Source organism: Lethenteron reissneri, chromosome 15, assembly GCF_015708825.2.
Source record: "Lethenteron reissneri isolate LAM-NWPU_2019-01 chromosome 15, ASM1570882v1, whole genome shotgun sequence".
In the NCBI taxonomy this organism is placed as follows: domain Eukaryota; kingdom Metazoa; phylum Chordata; class Hyperoartia; order Petromyzontiformes; family Petromyzontidae; genus Lethenteron; species Lethenteron reissneri.
In genome coordinates this window covers 3,047,543-3,068,448 of record NC_083793.1, presented here as the reverse complement: position 1 = coordinate 3,068,448, position 20,906 = coordinate 3,047,543, and the positions used below count along the sequence as shown (strand labels likewise).

The 20,906-nt window shown below is 44.4% G+C and overlaps 1 protein-coding gene across 1 annotated transcript in view; it reads right to left on the bottom strand.

Annotated features, from left to right (window-relative positions):
* LOC133342585 (dipeptidyl peptidase 1-like) overlaps nucleotides 1–19,415 on the bottom strand; it is a 29,428-nt gene extending 10,013 nt beyond the window's left edge. The window contains exons 1-4 of the mRNA XM_061551802.1: nucleotides 19,158–19,415; nucleotides 14,523–14,668; nucleotides 5,243–5,406; nucleotides 1,090–1,245 (exon numbers count right to left, since the gene is read on the bottom strand). Of these exons, the coding sequence (XP_061407786.1) occupies nucleotides 1,090–1,245; nucleotides 5,243–5,406; nucleotides 14,523–14,668; nucleotides 19,158–19,344 (653 nt within the window). The 5' untranslated portion in view covers nucleotides 19,345–19,415. The remainder of the gene's footprint in view (nucleotides 1–1,089; nucleotides 1,246–5,242; nucleotides 5,407–14,522; nucleotides 14,669–19,157) is intronic.
* Nucleotides 19,416–20,906: the final 1,491 nt, after the last annotated feature.

Here is a 20,906-nt window from a genome sequence, read left to right as displayed (position 1 = left end):
TTGTCATCAACTACAATTAAGCCATCCCATTATTACCTGCTTCAGTGGCTTCATTCATATTTAACCGCTTGTGTTCTTATGATTGTTGTTGTCAGACTGTAAAATCTCCCTGCTAGGCAAAACGCCATTCATTCCTTTCCTTATTTATTCCTGTCCGGTAGTGACCTCTGAACTCTGACTCTGGCTTTGTCTTGTCATTTCTTCCGCTGTATCCATCTTCGTTTTTTGTCCTCTGCTTGCTGTCTACTCCATAGTTAATTTATCCCATCTCTCACCGGTTGTTCTCATGACGTGACCTGCCCATTATTTGCATCTCATTCTTAGCCATGTCCATTCGTTCTCATTCCTTGCACTTTGGTATCTTTCACCATAATTGCGAATTAATGGTCTGGACGGCGATGCAACATAAATTACTATAACTTTATTCATATATGAGTTCATGTTATTTCTATATACGTTTACAAATAGCTACATTTTAATCTGCTATCTATTAAATATATTGATGAAATCAGCTCATTTCCAGATGCTGCATGGATTATTGCATCGCGACATTGTGAGGGATGGTGATGCCTTGTGGAGGTCTTCATCCAGCGGTGCATTAATCATTCCTGATGGTGATGGCTGTTTAAGAGTCAGGCCTATTCTTTTTTAAACGTTTCATTTTTTATTTTACTAGATATATCCCACATAGCTATTTTCAGAAGCCACCTGGCCACAAATAATAGCTCAACGAAGTGGCTTATCGAGTGGAAATCTATATCAGCCAACTACTCTAAACGCGTGTTTCTAAATGTGGAGGGAAAAACCGGATGACGTGGGGAAAAATCCACGCGACCACAGGGAGACAGAACATGCAAACTCTAAAAATACAGGCATCAGGGTCGGGAATAGAGATCGAACCCATGACCTCCTGTACACCAGGTGAGGCAGTCAACATCTCCCACCGTGGCGCCCCAAACAAAATACCGCCGCGTGTAAACACGCCACTTGTGAGTTGACCATGAGTCGATCGTCCGAGGCACCGCACCACAGGGCCGCGCGAGACTGCGGAGAGTGAGAATATATCCAGGCCATTGTGCGGGCGCTCACTTAGGAATGATCGAGCCAATTCCACCCGAGCGCCGCACGATCTCTTCCATGGGTCGCCTCTCCATGTCCAGGTAGCGCCCCGCCCTCCACGAAGACTGCGCCGAGTTGATGGCATGGATGAACGCGGGGTTGTACTCGTACAGCTTCTGTGGCTCGCTGCGGGCAAACAGAGGTGCGAGAGGTGATGGGTTATGGGGCATCGTAGCCCGCCGGTCCTGTCACTGGGTTCCCATTAAGAAGCAGGGGTAATAGCCCAGCGTTTATTATGGGGCATTGTAGCCCGCCTGTCTGCTACCGGGTTTCCACAGAGAAGAAGAGTGAACACCCACAGCTTATTCAAATCGTGATGTATTTGTCTACGATGACGGCGTCGTGTGCTGGGATCTATAAGGTTATTTTGCAGAAATGTCCTCCTAACCGAGGCTTAAATTCAGCCGGGTCTGTAATGGTCAGTGACGTGGCAAATACTGAGGCACCCAGCACGTCTCTCGCCGTGGCTGTTAGTCACGTGCCACCTACTCCAGGCTACCAGCGACCCGGGAAATATTCAGTGAAAATTTCAGCCCGGATTATCACTGTCTGTCGATTAATTCCGTTAAGTGCATTTTACATCATTTGAAACGATTTACTTAATCCTAAACCCACTTATTCCACAACACATTTGAAGGCCGCTTCACGTGTGGGATACATTATCGGTAGCATTTTCAAAAAAACACACTTCAATTGATTTCCAAACAATGTTTAAGTAAACATACGACACTGATTCTAACCGCAGCAACAACAACAACAAAAAACCCCTGCAAACCCATGACCTCATCATCACTACGTTGCCTCTTTGCCTGGCTGACCTCTTCTGAAGCTTCCCACATTATTGCTCCCTTCCTCTGCCCTGGCCGTGCTACTCGTCTCTCCTCATCTCGCCCTGCAAATTGTGTTTCCTTTGCCGGCCTCACACACACACACACAGACACGCGGCGTTGCTTTGACCTCCTTCTTCACAGCCTGCACTGGTAAACTCATTACACACCTCTGCCGTCCCACCTGATTACATGTTTTGCAGTCTTGCAGGTCAATTTCTTACCACTCTCGGATTTGCATTGCTAATAATGATTGGGTTCAAAATGTGTTTTTTTTACGTTATTGTTTCCCATGTCAGTGTTAGGACCCATTGTAGCTTTTCCATATTAACTATAGACGGCAATTTTCTCCGGGTGCACCTTTCCCAGGTGCAGAAAATTGAGAGAAATGCAATCAAGGCCCTCTGATCCATTGTCAGGACCGAGACCCTCTTGGCTGGACTACGGGACCCCATGGCTCAACTGTCACCCTCTGTCTCTCCGTTGCTGATCTGCAATCATCATTTCTTGTACACGTTTTGTGAGCAACTTCAAACGCGATAAACAAAATATATGTATAGAGTTGGGAAAATTAATCCTGGGTATGCAAACTGGGTTACCTTGTTTTACGTCATGAGAATGAACTAGATGGACAATGGGAAGCTTAGTGTCCTCATCATTATCATCATTGTCATCATTTAAAATGGGAAGCTTATTATCCTCGTGATCATTGTCATCATTATCATCATCATTTACAAGGAAAAGAGGAAAAATGCAATCCTAAATGTGCGTATCTATACACATGCCTGACTTCAATTCCAACCCATGGCTAACATCAGTGATGAGTTTCATCTGAAACATTTCTGAAACATCGCCCCTGGCCCCGTGGTGAAGTATAGTTAAAATAACCCCCAGAGTCTCCAGAGAGACCTTCATCCATCAGAGGACTGACAAAGCGATGCACAGGATTATTTGTGTTTGTAGACAACCCGTGGCAACAGAAAATAAGAGACAGCTCATCCGCTCCTCACAATCTCACTGTACTCGGAGCAATAAAATGTATCTTCCGTTTGCATCATAAAATACCAACATAATATGCATTGTGGGGGTTTTGTTTCAAGTTTCAAGTTTCATTTATTAGGTATAGCCCTGTGAGCCATTCGGCTCTTGAATCGGGTGCAACCGCAACAAACAAAAAAACAAAAACATGAACAAGAAAACATCTTAAAGTGACTATGTGCAAACAGAAAATCCAAGTAAAGACAGCAAAATATTGCAGAAAAAGCACCGTACACCAACACAGACATTCTCTAGCATTGAAATCGCTATTCTGGAGAAATAATTACGTAAATAGGAGCACGAGTGGAAAAATGAAAGCAATTTTGAATGGACCGTGTCAGGCCCGTCACTTTCACTCTTCGGCATTTCTGTCTGTTAAGTCTTCCGAACTTTTTCTGCCATTTACTCTCCAAAAGTGTATTTCTCGCGTGGGAAATCCAGGGGCAGTCAGTAACCCAGCTCGTCTTGGTGGCAGTGGCCATGAACAACAGAGTTACCAGCCAGGAAACCCGAGTGATAGATTGTGTTTAATAGTAGAGTGTTTATTCTATAACTGTGCACAGGAATAGGATGCTTCTATTACGTGCAATTGTATATATACAGGATACGTGAAAATACTACACGCTTATACAAATACATAGCTACGTATATGTTGGTGGTTAAGTACAAAACATAAAATTACAGAAGTCAGCACAGTTTGTCGTGCAACAATGCATGGGCAATTAAATTTGTGCTGCATTATTGAATTAAATTGAATGAACCATGTGTAATGCACGAATTTGTAACAGCCTTTTATACTTTCAAATCAAATAAAATCACTCTGGCCAATCAGTGGAAGCAGACGGTACATGAAAAAACATTACCCTATGCGTATTGATATTAATTCCATTAAAGTGGCTCTTTGGAAGTCAATACAAGGTTATGTGTTCCACATTTCCCATGGTATCACATATATGGATCCCTCAGCACGTTTAGGTTAAAACTTCGTGTCAGGTGGTGATTTTGATCGAAGTTTGCCCACCAAAAGCCACGAGTAACGCAAAAAATCTAACTTTGGCAGCTCATTAACCACGATAACGAAGTGTACTTTGTGGATAAGAAAAAAAAACCTGCTGTTTTTTACAGCTGTTTCTCCAAGGACATATTTCAAGTGTAAAGTACACTTAAATCCAGCATTGTCCTGTCGCTTATGGCGTAAAGTACACTTAAATTCAGCATTGTCCTGTCGCTTATGGCACTTTGCATCAGAGACGTTCGATACACCAACAGTGGTCTTCGCTTTGTGGCTCCCACTCCCTCTCTCTCTCTCTTCACGCCTGACAATTTTAAATGCTTAATGCGTGTGATGGCGGCTATCTAAACGGTCATCGTAAGTGAAAAGCAATTCAACAAAACACGGGGTAATACGATTACGTTAAATTGCAAGTGACTCGTGTGGAAGCTATCGATATGCATAAAAGCAAAACAATCAAAACCCATCACGACATTTCTCCGAAGCGACGATGGCCTGCGGCATGGCTTTCTGGGACAAAACAGAGGATGCACATTAAACTACTTGTGCCAAGGCTCGCCGAACCAAGATGGAAACATATATGTTTACAGTTAAATGATCAAGTGGATTTATTTAGGAGCACGTGTGAGCCAGAGTGTGAGCAGGAAGAACTGCGCCCCAAATACCGGGCTCATATCTCGGCAATGAAATCACATGTACGAGCTATATCTCACTTTGACCTTGTGATGAATCACTCAAAATGTGCCCAATGAAGTAACTATTATATTTATTTATTTTTTCATATTTTACAGGTCTTTGTCAATCCACTGCTGGATCAAGGTCTTCCCATGTGTCTGTCGGCCATGCCCATAATTCACTGAACTGGTCAGTGCCCACTGGTGAAATGGGGACCCGAGACCGTTCATATATCACTCGCTACCTATGCTAGCCATAGCCAGAAGTCAAACCCAGGTCGCAGGATTCACAGCACCATGCACCAACAACTGTGGTGGAACCGGCTCCCCTCGGTCCCCGTCACACTTTATAACAATAATGCAAAAAATTGAAACGAAATGCGCCTTTCTTACCTTTGCGATGTCCCCGACTCCTCGCTTTGTAATGGGGGCCTACGACCCACAAATCACCCTGAAAGCATCAGATCCCGTCGGATCTCAGAAGCCAAGCAGGTCTTTAGCCTGGTCAGTATGCGGACGGCGGACTGCCCGGGAATACCGGGTGTTCGTGCGGTGCGTGAAGGTACACACACCTTTTGTAGGTGGCGGCGTCCAGCGGCGTCGACCTGGGGACACTGGGCCCAGAAGAAACGCGCTTGCCCTGGAAGCAAGCCCAGTTGTGGCCCAGGCTGTCGTGCACCCAGCCCGGGAACGTCTGGTCGCAGTAACTGATCACCTTACCCCCGGCCTGCTCATACTGCAAATGCACAAAGACACCCCCGTGGAGCATTAACAGACTGTTGGGGCCAGGGCCGTTTGCGAGTAGGCCCCGCATGGCGCACAAGGGAGTGGGTGGCCAGAAACCACGCCCGACCGCCTTTGTCTCTTCGGTGCTGATATTCACACAACACTTGGTAACGCATTGAAGGCTGAGTCGACCTAGACAAGGGGCTTGGGACCGGTTCAGATATTTGTCAATCATGTTGGCCGTGAGTGGGACTCAAACTTGGGTGGCCGGGTTTGCAGCGCATTGCGCTAACCACTGCGCCACTCGCTCGCACTGCACAACAAAGATAAAGATCCCCCGTATAGCCTTCACAGACTGTAGGGGCAAGTGCTGTTAGCGAGCACCTCGCACTGCACGCGCACACACACGCACGTAGACGTTCGCACATGCCGGGATTCACATACGCGCATGTCAACGAGCGAGCGCGCCACCACAAACACGAGCAGACGTTGTCAGTTGCGCACGCGGGTTTGTACTCCGTGTTGTTTGGCAGCATGTCTGGTGTTTCGCTCCATGTGCTGGGGAATGGTGACAATATGTTAACTGCCTCGCTTGGTATACAGGTAAGTCGTGAGTTCGATCCCGATCCTATAGTTGGAGTTTGCGCGTTCTCCCCGTGATCGCGTGAATTTTTCTCCGGGTCCTCAGGTTTTTCCCTCCACATTTAGAATCAACGTGCTTTTAGTGTATTTGGCTGCTATAAATGTTGCACATGATGACGAGCCACTTCGACTGGGCTATCATTTGTGTTAGCCAAGTCGCTTCTGAAAAAAAGAGCTAATAGCTCATTGGGCCTTTCTTACCTGGTAAAAACTACAAAATATAGTTTGGTCTTTTTTAAGGCCTGTGGGTCCCGTCACAGTTGAGAAGAAACTTAACTCGTCGGGGGTGAACTGTGGAATGAGTCGCAGCGTTTAAAGCAGCGCACTGCCGACCGCTTCTCCACATCACACCAAACTTCCAAGACCGATTTCAGTTTCTCTCATATGCTGTGTATGTCAAAATTAGTGGATAAAAAAAAATGTTAATACGTAAATAATGAAATTCCCTCGTCATGAGCCATTTCGTTGAGCTATGATTTGTGGCCAGATCACTTCTGAGACAGGGCTGTGTAGCTCAGCTGGCCTTACACATGGTAAAATAAAATATAGTTCAAGTTCTTGCTTCTTCAAAGAAGCTACCAGCACGAGGAGAGGAACGTCGGACATTACGACTAACATCACACGCGGCGTTCTCCATACTTCCATTTTGCCATTGCCCTGGATCCATTGAAATTGTTAAAATTATTTAATAATGCAAAGATAGCTTGTGCTAGTTTTTTTTGTATTGTTCCCAACAAACGCTCCATGTAACCCGCAGCTAAGAATACGAGCTGTAGAGCCTGAATAATGGGGGGCCATATATTAGAGGAAATCTGGCTGTTGACCTGAAATCCCATGCCCTCCAGAATAAGTGCACCCCCGCATGTATTTGTTATTTACGATGTTAGGTGCATGACTTACGTTATTTTCGAGTAATGCATCTTGAATATAGACTGTCTATTCAATCAGCAATGGTCTGCCAGCAAATCCACACTGACAAATGAGATATTGTACCTGGGCCATACATCACAGTAAAATACTGGAAGTAAATAAGCAAGGGAATAAACGCACGGGCAAACAAATGAATAAATCGCTCATTTCCAGCGGCAGCGTGCCTCTGAAACAAAGATGAGGGCAGTTTGGTTCACAAGTCAAATGTACCAACTCTATCGGGCAACCTCCTATTCCGACAAACATTCACATTCTAATTTACAGTGCAGTATTGCATCACTTTCTACCAGCCTCGTAAATTGCCACGTGTACATGTAAATAACTCGGACGCATTGGCTGTGTAGCACACACAGACTCTGAATATCACAGCTGTCTTACTTGATGCTGCCGTATAGCAGATGCATATGCAGTGGCAGATTCATTTAAATTTAACGGGTGGAGCGGTGGCAATGTTCAGTGCGCTGCACTACAAACCCTGCGACATGAGTTGGATTCCTGGCCATGGTCAGCGTCAGTGAACCAGTCCCGGGCCCCGTCCTGTCCGCTGACCCCCACTGAGAAGCAAGGTAAAGTATGGCCAAAGGAAACCACGTGACCAACGTTATATTATTGGCAGCCCTTTAATCTATACCAGTGGTTCTTAACCCGGGGTGCACGCACCCCTGGGGGTGAGAGACATGGCCAGATTTCTTTGGAAGCTAAATCATCGAAACACAAAGTAAGCACGGACACGTAAGTACGACTACTTTGTTTCATTTCGATTTAAAGCTTTTGTGACTGCAGGGATTCACCTTCTTCTTGGTTCTTTCGGTAAAGTGACGTAGAAGGCAAATAATAAAATAAAACATAATAAAATAATTCTCACGACGTTTCGGCCACAACGCAAGCAGCCGTCCTCAGGTAAAGAACAGGTCTGTCGGAAAGACAGCGTCTGAATGAACACCACCAGGCTTGGCAGCGTATATTTAAGCTGGGTTGTTTCATCAAACCTATGTATTTGTTAATATAAATAAAATAACGATTGAGAACCAAAAGGGTGCAAGGCTGCAGTCAAGGTTATTAACCACTGATCTATAGCATTGAATTGACAAAGGGCTGCACATTTTTGTTTATTTCTATTCGTATATATTATTCCAGGTTGTGGCGATTCGTTTTTTGATTGCATCAGCTGTCTGTTTACATGAGGCGGCAAGACAACGTCACGCAGTACGCTCTTCATTCACGTCTGCAAGGCAGTGCACCGTCTGCGCACGATTCAATCTGTGCCTTGAAAGCCAGTGGGGGGAATGACGCGAGGCAGCTCTCGGCCCTACCAAGTGTCAGAACAATCGTGGCAACATGAGCACAGCAGAATAAAGCTTCCCCAAAAGCCACGGCACGTCCATGCGCCACGCGTAGACCTGCCGAAGGGCACTTTCGGTGCGGTGAAATGCAGGCAGCAGATGCTCTTTAAAAAATCCTCCCTGACAATTCTGGGTTGTAGCACTGTTGGGAATGGTGCAATGTAAAAAAAAAACTGCTGCACAGCTGCAGAATGTATTGAAAAATGACGGATACCAACCCCCTCTGCATGCCCTGGGAATATCGGCTTAGAAAATAACCATTTGATTCATTATTTGCAGAAGGCACGTACGACGCTTAATGCAGCTCAGCCCAGCTTTCGGAGACGTCTTGTTCTGACAGAGAGGGCTCTTCTTTTGATTGCTCAGTCATTGTCATGCATTGTCATTGATGGGTGTGTGCTCCACTAGCACATGCATAGACAAGCCAGCATCAGCCCATACTACAGATCGGGTCATGGTTTTGTTTACCTATACCAAAGGTCATATGCAGTTGGCAGCACATCATCAATACCGCAAGTCCCGGGTTCCTTTGAGTTGAAACAGATTCTCTCTACAAATAACTGTACTCAAGCAAGTGGTCTGCCTGCCAATACTGCCTCACACAAAGACGACAATCAAGTATGTTTGTATAAGGTGTATAAACAATGAAATAGTTGCTTGATAATTTCATTCAAAATACATATATTGCAGGAGTTTGGCAATAATTGTTTACAAACCTTTACGAACCCTCCCACTCTCATAGTTCACGGCTGACCACAATGTGTGTGACATCCATTTGAATAAAGCTGCCCATTTCAATGCAGATCCAGAGAGTCAGTCAGATTACGTCCGACAAGGCCCAATCAGCTAAGAAGATGTCTTTAAATGGCCGACCGCTCTTTGTTGGGTCCGGAGGTGGTGCAGGCATTGGTGAGGCTCCTTCACCACCTCCAGACCCGCAGCCTCCTCCTCCTACACAGCCACCTCCTCCTACACAGCCACCTCCTCCTCCTACACAGCCACCTCCACCTACACAGCCACCTCCTCCTCCTACACAGCCACCTCCTCCTACACAGCCACCTCCTCCTCCTACACAGCCACCTCCTCCTACACAGCCACCTCCTCCTCCTACACAGCCACCTCCACCTCCTATCAAATCCTGGAGCGTCTCCAAGGCTGACCTTAATATTACAAACAATAGGTTTGAGCTGTCCGACCATCTGTTGCTGGATGAAGGTCGCCAGGTGCCATATCGGTCATAGGCATTGTTTAATCATTCTTCACCACGCAGGTTGGGTGAAGTGGGGTGCCAGGACCAGTTCAGATATTGCTTATCAATGATGATAGCAATGGCCTGAAATCAAACTCAGGCGACACTGGGTTGACCGCACAACGTTCTAACCACCGTGCCACCGCTCTCCCAGCATTGCAATACGAGCAAATAAATGAACGAATGAGAATACCGCAACAAGGCTTTAAAAAAAAAAGAAGCTACATCAACGTGCCGCTGACAAAGAATAATTTGCCAATTTTGTTTTGTATCCGTCAGCACCTTCCTGCTCAACTGAAAGTCTAACGACACTGCGGGGACAACGCTCCTTTCAGCTGACAGCACGAATGAGCACAGAGCGACAGAGCAGCACTGTGAAGCCTGACTTTGGTTAAGTTGGCACCCAAAAAAATCAGGCATATGACACCTCAAGTTACAACAGGGTCTCATGACAACTTGCCACGCCACCAGCACATGCCCAGTCAGCGTCACGTGAACTTGAAGCCCTAATGCTTGCCCTTGTCCCAAGTCATGTGACAGGAATCACGCGTGTGTGTATATCAGGATGACAGGTAAATAAATACCTCAAAGTGCCTTGCGGTGTTGTGACTGATTGATTTGCAGTGCAAGCCTGGCTGCCCTAGACCCGTGGCGTCAAAGGCACACACCGTGCAGCGTAGTATTTCTGTTTTTCTTTTATCAATTTGTTAATGATCACATCCAGTACGAAGGTACACTTAAACAGATATTGCCATTTTCTATGAACTGCTTTTATTTTGTCACATTATCAGGCAAGCGGGTATAATCGAAGTACTAAATAGAGCGGAGCACAATTGCCTAGACCTTAATGTGAAAATTTGGCTGCAATTTGATTTAACGCCTTCGTCTGCTATTGAGTGTACTCGTGGAAACTTTTGGGACACGGAGGGTTTGTCAACTATAGATCCACTTACGTAAGCAGCATTTGGGGAATTGTCGTAGTCTATCCAATGATGGTTAGTGTTGTTTTCATTTACACAGCAAAGGCACTGCTAAAGTAACATCAAGACTCGAGTCGTCATGAGGACTAAACATCTGCAGATCATCAACGAGGTCATCGTTGATATTGCCAATGCGCCATTTAAGCATTCAACAAATCCAGAGGCACTGACGTTTATTTTCTTTCAACCTGACCAGTGTCACTCCTTGGTGCCAATTTGTGTTTAAATAGTATCTAAACACAACGACATTCCGAACACAGTGTAGAAAAATAAGTCTAGTTTATATTACGCTGATGGGACAGCTAGGCAGTGCTAAGTACCGGTTTCTTCATCGTCATACATTTACCCTGACAACAGATGTTATCCCCTCACACAGGAGGTTGTGGGTTTAATGCCGGACCCTGTCGATGCCTGTCGTTGTATATTTGGAGCCTGCGTGTTCTCTCTCTCCCCGTGGTGGCAGCGTGGATTTTTCTCCGGCTTCCTCCGGTTTAGCCTCCTCCTCCACATCGAGAAACAACACGCGTTTAGATTATTTGGCTGCTGTTATGAATTCCCAAGTGTGATGAAGATATAAGCCACTTCGACAAGCTATCGTGCGTGGGCAGGTCACCGCTGGAAGAAAAAAAAAACTAATACCTTAGTAGGCTTAACCTGGTAAAATAAAATAGCTTAGTTTGTTTCAGAAATATTAGTTGTTGTTGTTGTATTTGGCTAATTGACAGCAGCAACGGCGTATGGTAGAGATATCTGGGAGAGATGGTTGATGTATTAACATAAATATTTAACGAAAATATGTGCATAAGTATACAATGACCAACTTGGGGATGCAGACAAATAGCTGGACACAGGGTGCAGAGGCTTTCATCCAGCAGTAGACTTCCGCAGGGATATAAATTATTTATTATTCATGATTTAATTATAATTAAAATACGGTTATACTCAAATGTTTGAACACATTTTAAACTGCATAACACTCCGAATCTATACAACTTGCATGAATATTAATGTATTCTAAATCGAATAAAGAAGCGTTTTAGTCGATGCATTAAATATATATCTCTGGAATAGATCCAATAACTTGCAATACAGGTTTACCACTGATTTGCACAAAAAACAGCTCACCATTAGGAAAACTGAGCAAGGACTATATACACAGCAGGCTAATGTTTTTTTTAAATAGACATTTTTTTACAGAGCAGACAAAGGGCAGCAAATGCGAATGAATTATGGTTGGAGAGTGCACCTTACATGCTGGGTAACTTTAAATACTTTCAAGGAATGTTGACACGTGGGCAATTTTGAATGCACAAATGTGCTATTTTTAAACAAGTACATAATGAGCGTTACATTATTCAACAGGAAAATATAGAAGCGTTAACTTATTTAACTTCATAAATAATACAAATTCTTATGATTGTTATTTAAGGCCCTATGTCAATCCACCGCTGCGTAATTGCCTCTCCACACCATGTTGGTCAAGACAGTTATTTGAGCATAACTTTACCATGCTGGTTTGGTGCAGCACCAGTTCAGACATCACCTGGTGACTAATGTTAGCCATGGCTGGAAATCAAACTTAGGTCTCGTAAACCACTGCCCCCTGCTCCACCACACAATGCATACTATGTTTCTCATTGTAAATATATAGATTCATAAAAAATAAATTTACTAACTGCAATCAACTAACAGACAAAAGATCTGCTTAACCTCGCTAAAACTAAATAACGTATAATCCCATCCACCTACGAGACCTCTGCGCCAATGCTTTCCAGCAGCACGTGTTTAAACGGGCAGATTCTGTTGAAGGGCATTTGAACGCCCACTGCTACACCACCGACAAAAGTGCTTCTCAGCCGCTACGAAAAGACAGCCAAGTGGAGATTTGGGTACTTTCAGCCTTCATAATTAATTACTCTATTGTTAAACGCCCAGTGTACTCACTACACATCTCTCTTTACATCTACCGGCAGTTGCATGTGCACGTGAACTGTGTGCGGTTCGTACGGAGCGTAAAATTGCTCACTAACTGGGGCCACAAGCGCGAACACACGGGGCGACAATAACTGCCGTTCACACAACATTGAGCTTTGCCATTCTGTGAGGGCCCATCGGTATGATCGCGCGTCCGTCCACAATGGTTTTTATCAATTAAGCCCCGATGGTCGATGTGCACCCACGAGACTTCCCCAGCAGCAAGACGTTTTTTGTTGGCCGCACGTGACAACGCGCAGATGGCCACTGTCATAACCAATGCCGTGGAGGGGGGGGGGGGAGCAATTTTAGTAAAACAATGAGGACAGGCTCGCGGAAGGATGAATTGCATAAAAAAAATTGCCTTTTAAAAGGAGAGAGCTGGAATAGGCGGTGGGTAGAGGAAGGGGGAGTTTAATTAAATTATTGTGCCCACCTCAGCATGAAATTGAAAACGGTGGGGTAACAAAAAAATATATCTCACACCTGAACTGGGACAGAACACCGGCCTGCAATCGGCCAACAATATGTTGAAAAGTTTTGGGAACGGAAACCATCGCTGGAGCAATTAAAACCATTTTCTTTAAGTCAATTCTAGATTTGAAGCTTTCGTGACTGCAAGGATTCATACTCTCAGTTCTTTCGGTAAAGTCACGTAGGTGGCAACACAAGTCTCCGTCATCTGTGATGACGGAGACTTGTGTTGCCTCCGAAACGTCGTGATTTTATTATTTTATTTTTTATTAATTTTTATTTCATTTTCTTTAAGTCACTCATATAGTCAGACGTCGCCCTCATCACCCAGTTAAACTGGATTGCAATTTATAATGTTATTTAACTTTGTACAGATTATTTTTTTTTGTTTTGCATACCGAGCACAGATATTTCCTTCCTGTACAAAGCTCGTGCGGAGGTGCTGGATGGATTGTTGCATCGTAAGACCATGAGGGTTTGGGGGAGGCTTCGATCCAGCAGTGGATTAAACATGGCTAATTATTAGGATCGTGTTGATGATTATATCGCTGCTTACACACATTTGCGAACAACACTAAATTCAGAGAGAGTATCCGATTGGGCTTATAGCGTCCGTTTGCCCAGGCCGGGATGCTCAGGTTTAATCGCAATTATCATCAACTTTGATTTCCTCCAATAACAACGTTTTTTTCTCTCATGAACTATACAACAATAATGCATTAGGGATGTTCTTAACCAACTCAGTCAGGACCTCTCGTACAATGAACACATTTCCTAATAAAATACGTAGACTATGTTTTCAAATTCACACGTAATCACGTTTCCTTGTTATATTTTGTAAAAGTTATTCATGGGCAGGAGAAAACAAACGAGATGATTTATCATCATCCTCAGCCATTGTCAATCCACTGTTGCATGATGGCTTCCGCATGCCACCACCACCACCTCCTCTCATGATCTGCGATAACATGATACACCTACCACCTGCACATCAACCAATTACAAGACTGTGATACCAAAAGCATCACAATACGCTGTACCGGGTGCTCATCGAGCAGTAGTTCGAGGCAGACTGGCAATGATGATGATGATGATTATTGCTAAATTGGGATATGAGAATTATTCTTCAATTCACCTGGTGAGCAGTTGCAACAATAACCGGTGGGTTAAAACGCACGGATGTGTGACCAGTGTTGGAGGGTTCACAATGACAACAACAACATTTTACCAGACCATTTCGTGTCCTCACCCAAACATCTAATCTAATCTCAAAAATGTTTAGAGTGCCTTTACTCAAGGTGCTTGAAATTAGAATAAATAATAGGTTTCAGCTTTTCTCAATCTTCTGGCTGATGAAGGCCTCCTTAGGCCCTATCCGTCACAGGCATCGACTGGGTGGTGATGATGACGACGACGACGTCGATTACTTCACTGGGAAATGTATTTTTTTCATTGAGCAATTGAATGGAATTTATTACCGATTCGTTTCTCAGCCCACGTCTCTTAGGGGCTCCCGTTCGGCGGCGCGACTCACCTTGAAGAACGCGAACCACTTGTAGTTGTTGAGCTCGATCTCGAAGCCCTGGTTGTAGACGATGGTGAAGAAGCCAGGGCGTCCAAGCTCGTCCGAGGCGAGGTCGAACTTCTGCAGGTGCACCGTCACAGACTGCACCGGGGGGCCTACAGCAGCGTGGCACGGCAGCGTGGCACAGCGCACGGGGTCAGAGGTGGCACGTGCAAAAGAGAAATCGCCGTTGTGGTGTGAGCTCGTTTCAAGAGGAGGGGCGCATTCAAAAGGTCAATATGACACGACAACGTGGCAACGTTAAACAAGCGTTATACAAATATTAAACGTGGTATGATTCCCTCTTGTCCATCCCGTGTTCTGCTCGAGCTCTCATTACCCAGTAAACATGCAACGTCGGGCCAACGTTGGAATGTGTTTGAACCGTTTGCCCAACGTTCCAATTATACCGTGTACAGCAAGTATGTTTGCGAGCTCATATGTGTGTACATTTGAATGTTATCCACCCCAAATGCCTGGTGGCTCCTTCAGGAACCCTGCTTTCCTTCCACGAGCAAAACACTCTTGACAAAATGGAATTGGCCAAAAGTCCCAATATAGGAGCGCCCACTTGATAATGTCTTGAGACTCATTGAGACATTGTTTTGTAAAGATGCATTACATTGTGCTTACTGTGGCATTCAGTTATTCTAGTCCTCGGGAGACAGCAATACTCCTTAATATTGCTTCACAGATCCACTTATCCTTTTACAGGTTACTTAATCTGTACAGATCCGTGAGCTTTCATACCCTCCACACATATCTGGGGACTTATACTTCAGATCATGGCACTTTAATCGTCAGGAAGGGCTGCCGGAAAGCAGGAGGCGAGTGGGTGGCTGGGCAAATTACCCTTTGAAGCACACAAAATAGGGCCCCAAAATTGGCTTTTTTTATTATCGCTCATGAATAAAGCTGGCCACAACACGTGGCATGCTGCCTGGGCCTCCGACCTCTGGGTGGTCCTGTCTGCAGTTCGCATGACCCACATTCGGGGGTCCAAGTGTTTGTGCATACCAATAATACATGATTTGTGCAGCGTGTACAACCCCAATTTTTGCGTGTAAATTTAGACGATTGGTGAACGTGAAATGTTGACCTGGAGTGAGATATAAGAATAATATTTGTAAAAAATCCTGTCCAAGACCCTATCGGCAGTGTGAATTATTGCCGCAGTTTAATTAGGTTCCTTACACATGCAGATGAAGACGTGAGCACGATTTGTCGAGACACTGCTAACTAGCTTGTCTTTTTTAATTATCCCTTGTGCAAGGTGTAGATGAGTGTGCACATTATGACTAAATGTGAAAGTGATGTTTGGACTCATGGTTCGTTTTAACGTGGACTCAAACCTCACTGTTACATCATTCAAAGAGAGATGTAACTTGAAGTCGCTTAATTTCTCCAAGGACTACTCCAAATAATTAATTTGATACGTGATCAATTAGGAAATAAATGCAGCGTGTTTATTAGGCGCCGCGGTGGCGAGATGTTAACTACCTCGCCTGGTATACAGAAGGTGGTGGGTTCGATCCCGCTCTGACGCCTGTAAATTGGGAGTTAGTATGTTCTCCCCGTGGTCGTGTGTATTTCTCTACAGGTCCTCCGATTTTCCACTCCACATTTAGAAACATGCATTCAGAGTATGTGGCTGTTTTAAATATCTACACGATAAGCCACTTCGTTGAGCTATCATTTGTGGCCAGGTCACTTCTGAAAAATAGCGTCATAGCTCAGTGGACCTTAGCTGGTAAAAATAGTTTAAAAAAAATAACGAAATATCTAAACGTTTATTAAATGCTCCTAGCAACGCTGGTGAAACGGCCTTCCACAAGACGGAACTCTGGAGAGCCACGCCTCTAATTGTTTTTTTGGCCTACTCCTCCACACTGGCCAGCCGTTTTTAGACAGGTGGATGGACCGATGCTGCCGTGACTTGTAGTGATCCCATTTATACCCCTGGGTGGATCGAACGGGAGGAGGGAGGGGGGGGATTGTGAAACTTGCCCCATTGTTTCAACTGCTGTGCTCACCATCACACCCCGGTCAACGTCCCTATTAATTTAATACGAAGCAGAAGGGGAAAAAAGATAACTCGTGATTCCGAAATCAAAACCGCTTCCGCAATTCAGGATTAGTTTTAAATAATAGCGATGCATTTTCTTTAACAGTGTGTGCACTCAATGGACTAATGCTTGTATCAGAGCGGCTATCTAGCACCGCTGAAATAGTGGAGCGCATTGTTTACAATCTGCACTTTCATATACCTCTTTCAAGAAAGGAATAATTGATATATTTCAGTCTCTCACCTAGCCCCAGAAAAAAAAATTTGTTTGATGAATGGCAGCGGCAGCTTACACGGGTCTGATAACGACTATTGTCCTTGTATCCTTAACATGGCAAATTGATCCCTTGTGTGATATCTCTCTATAACACACCTGTTATATTCTTCCCAACCCTAGTATTATAATTTGTTTGGCATAGGATGGAAATTTAAATAGAACGAACCACATTGTTTTTGTCATTGTGAAACGTTTGCTAAAAATCAATCAAATCTCGTCCACTCGCACATATCAACTAATAAGCAAATGCTTTTTTAAATAAAAAAATGATTGGGTTAATTCCTAGCTAAATTATTTCTGAAAATATTAAACTAACTGTGTTTTAATTGCATAAGCAATATGCCACTATTGCATTACATTTTTTTAAAGGATAGTTCCAAGATTTAAACACGTACAATTTGAATATTTACAAAGAGTGAACGATTACGTTCGCTTCTTAAATTTTTCGGCGCGTGATCTTTCCGTTCAAATTTGCGTATTTCTGCAGATATGAGGCTTGCATGGGCGTTGTCAGATTTGTCTTCGGAGCAGCACAAAAGGGAGGATTTGTTTTCAAGCATGATTCACCACCTGTGACAACGGAGCGTAGCTTAGTTTAATGGGCTCATTAGACAAGAGAGACCGCGGCTAGTTGGTCACTGTTGGATAGTTTACAAGATTTCCTGCAGACACATTAGCATATATAGCCTCGTGCTGCACCGCAATACGTGTTTGATGTTTGCATGAAAAAGCCTCACTATGATTTTCCATATTGTTGTATAAATGATATACGGTGTTCATTATTCTCATTTAACGTTGTACATTCTGTTTAAAGGTTTTGCTATGACAGTGCATGCAGTTTCCGTATTTTCAAACATGTTCGAATAATCTTCTTGGTTCTTTCGGTAAAGTCACGTAGAAGGGAAATAATAAAATAATAAAAATAAAACATAATAAAATAAAAATAGAATAATTTTTTTTACTTTTAATTTGTATTCTTTTATTATTTCCCTTCTAAGTGACTTTACCGAAAGAACCAAGAACATGAATCCCTGCAGTCACGAAAGCTTTAAATCGAAAATGTTCGAATAAATGTATACAAGTGTGTTGAACTTCTTTCGTACGAAGCCGACCGCGCTTATCGGAGGTGCGGGAGGGTGAAGGACAAGAAACTAAACACATAGAGCAAAAATTATTTGTGCTAAATAATATCATAATTTTCAAATACACCACCGTGAAACGAAATGTACATTGGTATGATTGAAAATAACAATGCACAACTTTCTGGATATGCTTAAATATGCATTTGGTTTATACGCTTTGTATAATTGTGAACGCACATAAGGCACACAGCATAAATATCCTCCTGCTTGGCCTTATAAGCTACGAATGCAAGTTATGTTCGTGAGCGCCTATTAAGGTCACCATAAGCACACGGGAAGGTAATGCAGCCAGAATTATGACCGACCACCTTTGTTTCCCAAGTGCTGATGTTCCAATTACTCATGGAATGCTGAGTATCCCGCGAGGCCAATTTCCAGTGACCACGTGCCATTGTTGCTGTACATCATAACTAGGATTAAATCTGGGTCAGTGGGCGCTTGTTACACAGTGGATAAGCCACGAAATTACTGCACCCCGCACTAAACACATGTAACGCGAACACGCATCCGCACCGAACAATAATAACGCGCCGCACTTAAGGATGCAAAACATACGATGTATCCAACTAGCAATGCCCTCCTTCAGCTGTCAGGAAGCACTTGTGGTCGCATTAATTGTAGCGTGAGGTCACCGAGGTCACCCGAGTCGCACGCATCAAGGTGCATAAGCACTCGTGGCTAATGCAAATCGTGCGTTAGTTCTGCGGGCGAAACGTCACGCGCGTTGCCTGCTCTCACCGTATTAATTTCACTGGGCGTTTGTAATCAACGTCTGCGGCATCTTTCTTTTCCATTCTTCTGTTTTTGTGAGCTATATCCCAGAAGGGATATTGCGCAGGGACATGTGTATATATGTACACTGATGTATGCACACATATAAAACAAAATCAAGGTGACACGTTGATAAGTGCGACAACAAAAACAACCACGACAGAAACATACTCTGTAGCCGACAACATTTTGGCCAATTGTAGACACGTCAGAGTACATGTCAATTCCTCTATTTCTGCTCCCTGCAACAACAACAACAAACTAGAGCAAGCCATTTGATGGTTTCTGGATAAGCCACCGCGGCGTGTAGTTTGTGAGCCAATAAGCGCCTTTTGTCAGTGATGTCTCACCCATGCTGGAGCAGTCGATACTGCTGTTTTGTCCTCCCTTCCCCACCTGGAGAACCCAGGTTCCCAGGAGGTCTCCGTACGAACAATTGGCCGGGGTGTCAGCCCAGCTCCCTCCAAGTGCACCCAAAAGCACCAGCACCACCACCACCACTGCCGAGGCTAGAGGCCTGCCCTTGCGGTGACCCATCGCGAGAATACGTATCGCTTGGCAACCCACGATCAGTGGGACTTGGGACGACTGAGCGGAGAACGCAGAGTTTAAATAGCCCCCCCCAGCACTCCCCCGCCCCTCCGCCGCCGATCTCCGTTGTCCTTAGCCGGCACTTTTCGTGAGGTTCCGGCCGCTGCTCGGGTTGGCGGGGATCGCAAATCGCTCCGCTTTAATTGACTGCGTGCGCGAGATGCCCTCGGTTTAGTGCCGGTTCAAAGGCCTTTTGGCACTGTGGATTGCAGGCACATGTTGAATGCGTCATCGGTTTTTTTTTCTCCCTTTTTTCCCCCTTTTTCTTTTACGAGTAACGCATTAACTACGAGAGGCTCACGAGTTTCGGTCGTAAATTGTACGCGGAGGCAACGCTTGCCATTAACGGCACACGTGAAATCTATAGATGCCGCATTCTTGTCGATCCACTGCTGGATGAGGGCCTCCCCACGCTGCACAGGGGGGCTATTTGACCATACTTCACCACGCTAGTTCGTGTGTGTTGGTGAAGGTGAGAAACGGACATAGTGAAGCGTAGCTTGGCACGACAATGGATGTTGCTTCACTGTCCTCGGCCATACGGTATCCCACAACGCCCGTGTTTATGTTACCAGGCTCAACGAGCTGTTTAGCTTCTACAGCTTTGTGATGACACCTGCGCATATTCCAGGCGATGTGGTTTTGCGTGGGACCCTGCTTACCCAAAAAGCATCTCCACCAGATGGAGTGATGTCACGTTACCCAGCAAACAAGGAACGCTGTGCCAACGTTCGCCCAACGTTGCTCCCACGTTGCATATTTGCTGGTTACTTCAAGTTCAAGTTCATTTATTAGGTATAGCCCTGTGGGCCATTAGGCTCTGGAATTGGGTGCAACCGCAACAAACAAAAAAACATGAACAAAAAAAACATCTTAAAGTGAATATGTGACTGAGTGCAAACAAATAATTCCAAGAAAAGACAGCAAATTATTGCAGAAAAAACACCGTACACCAACGCTGTGTGCAAACATCCCAGTGGGATGCAAGTCAAACAACCAACAACAACAACCACAAGACAACTTAGATTAAGGCCATCAGTCTAACTCTGTACTACAACAAACAAACATGGCTACTTAGCACACTTTGCTCTGAATTGTGTGATCTAGGCTTCATTCCCGGCCATGGCTAATGTTGTATCAGCGGCGAGTGCTATCTGAACGGATTCGAGGTGGACATTCACCACCTCGTATTGAAAGCGTGGAATGAAAGTGTGGTCAAGCATGTTGCATGATTGACAGCATGGGGAAGCCTTCATCCAGCAGTGGATTGACACTAGGGTCTAGGTTATAATTATAAATACCAAACTCTAGACTTATAGACATCATTTTGCGTAGTAGGCGTAAGTCATGCATTTTAACTTTGTTTTTATGAAAGCCAAATTACAACATAACGATCTGTGTAGCTTTTCATTGCCAATGTAACATTTTACCTTTTATTCAATAACTATATAACATCCGTTATGATTTATTGAATAACATCCGTTATAATGATTACTTCTACCATGAGA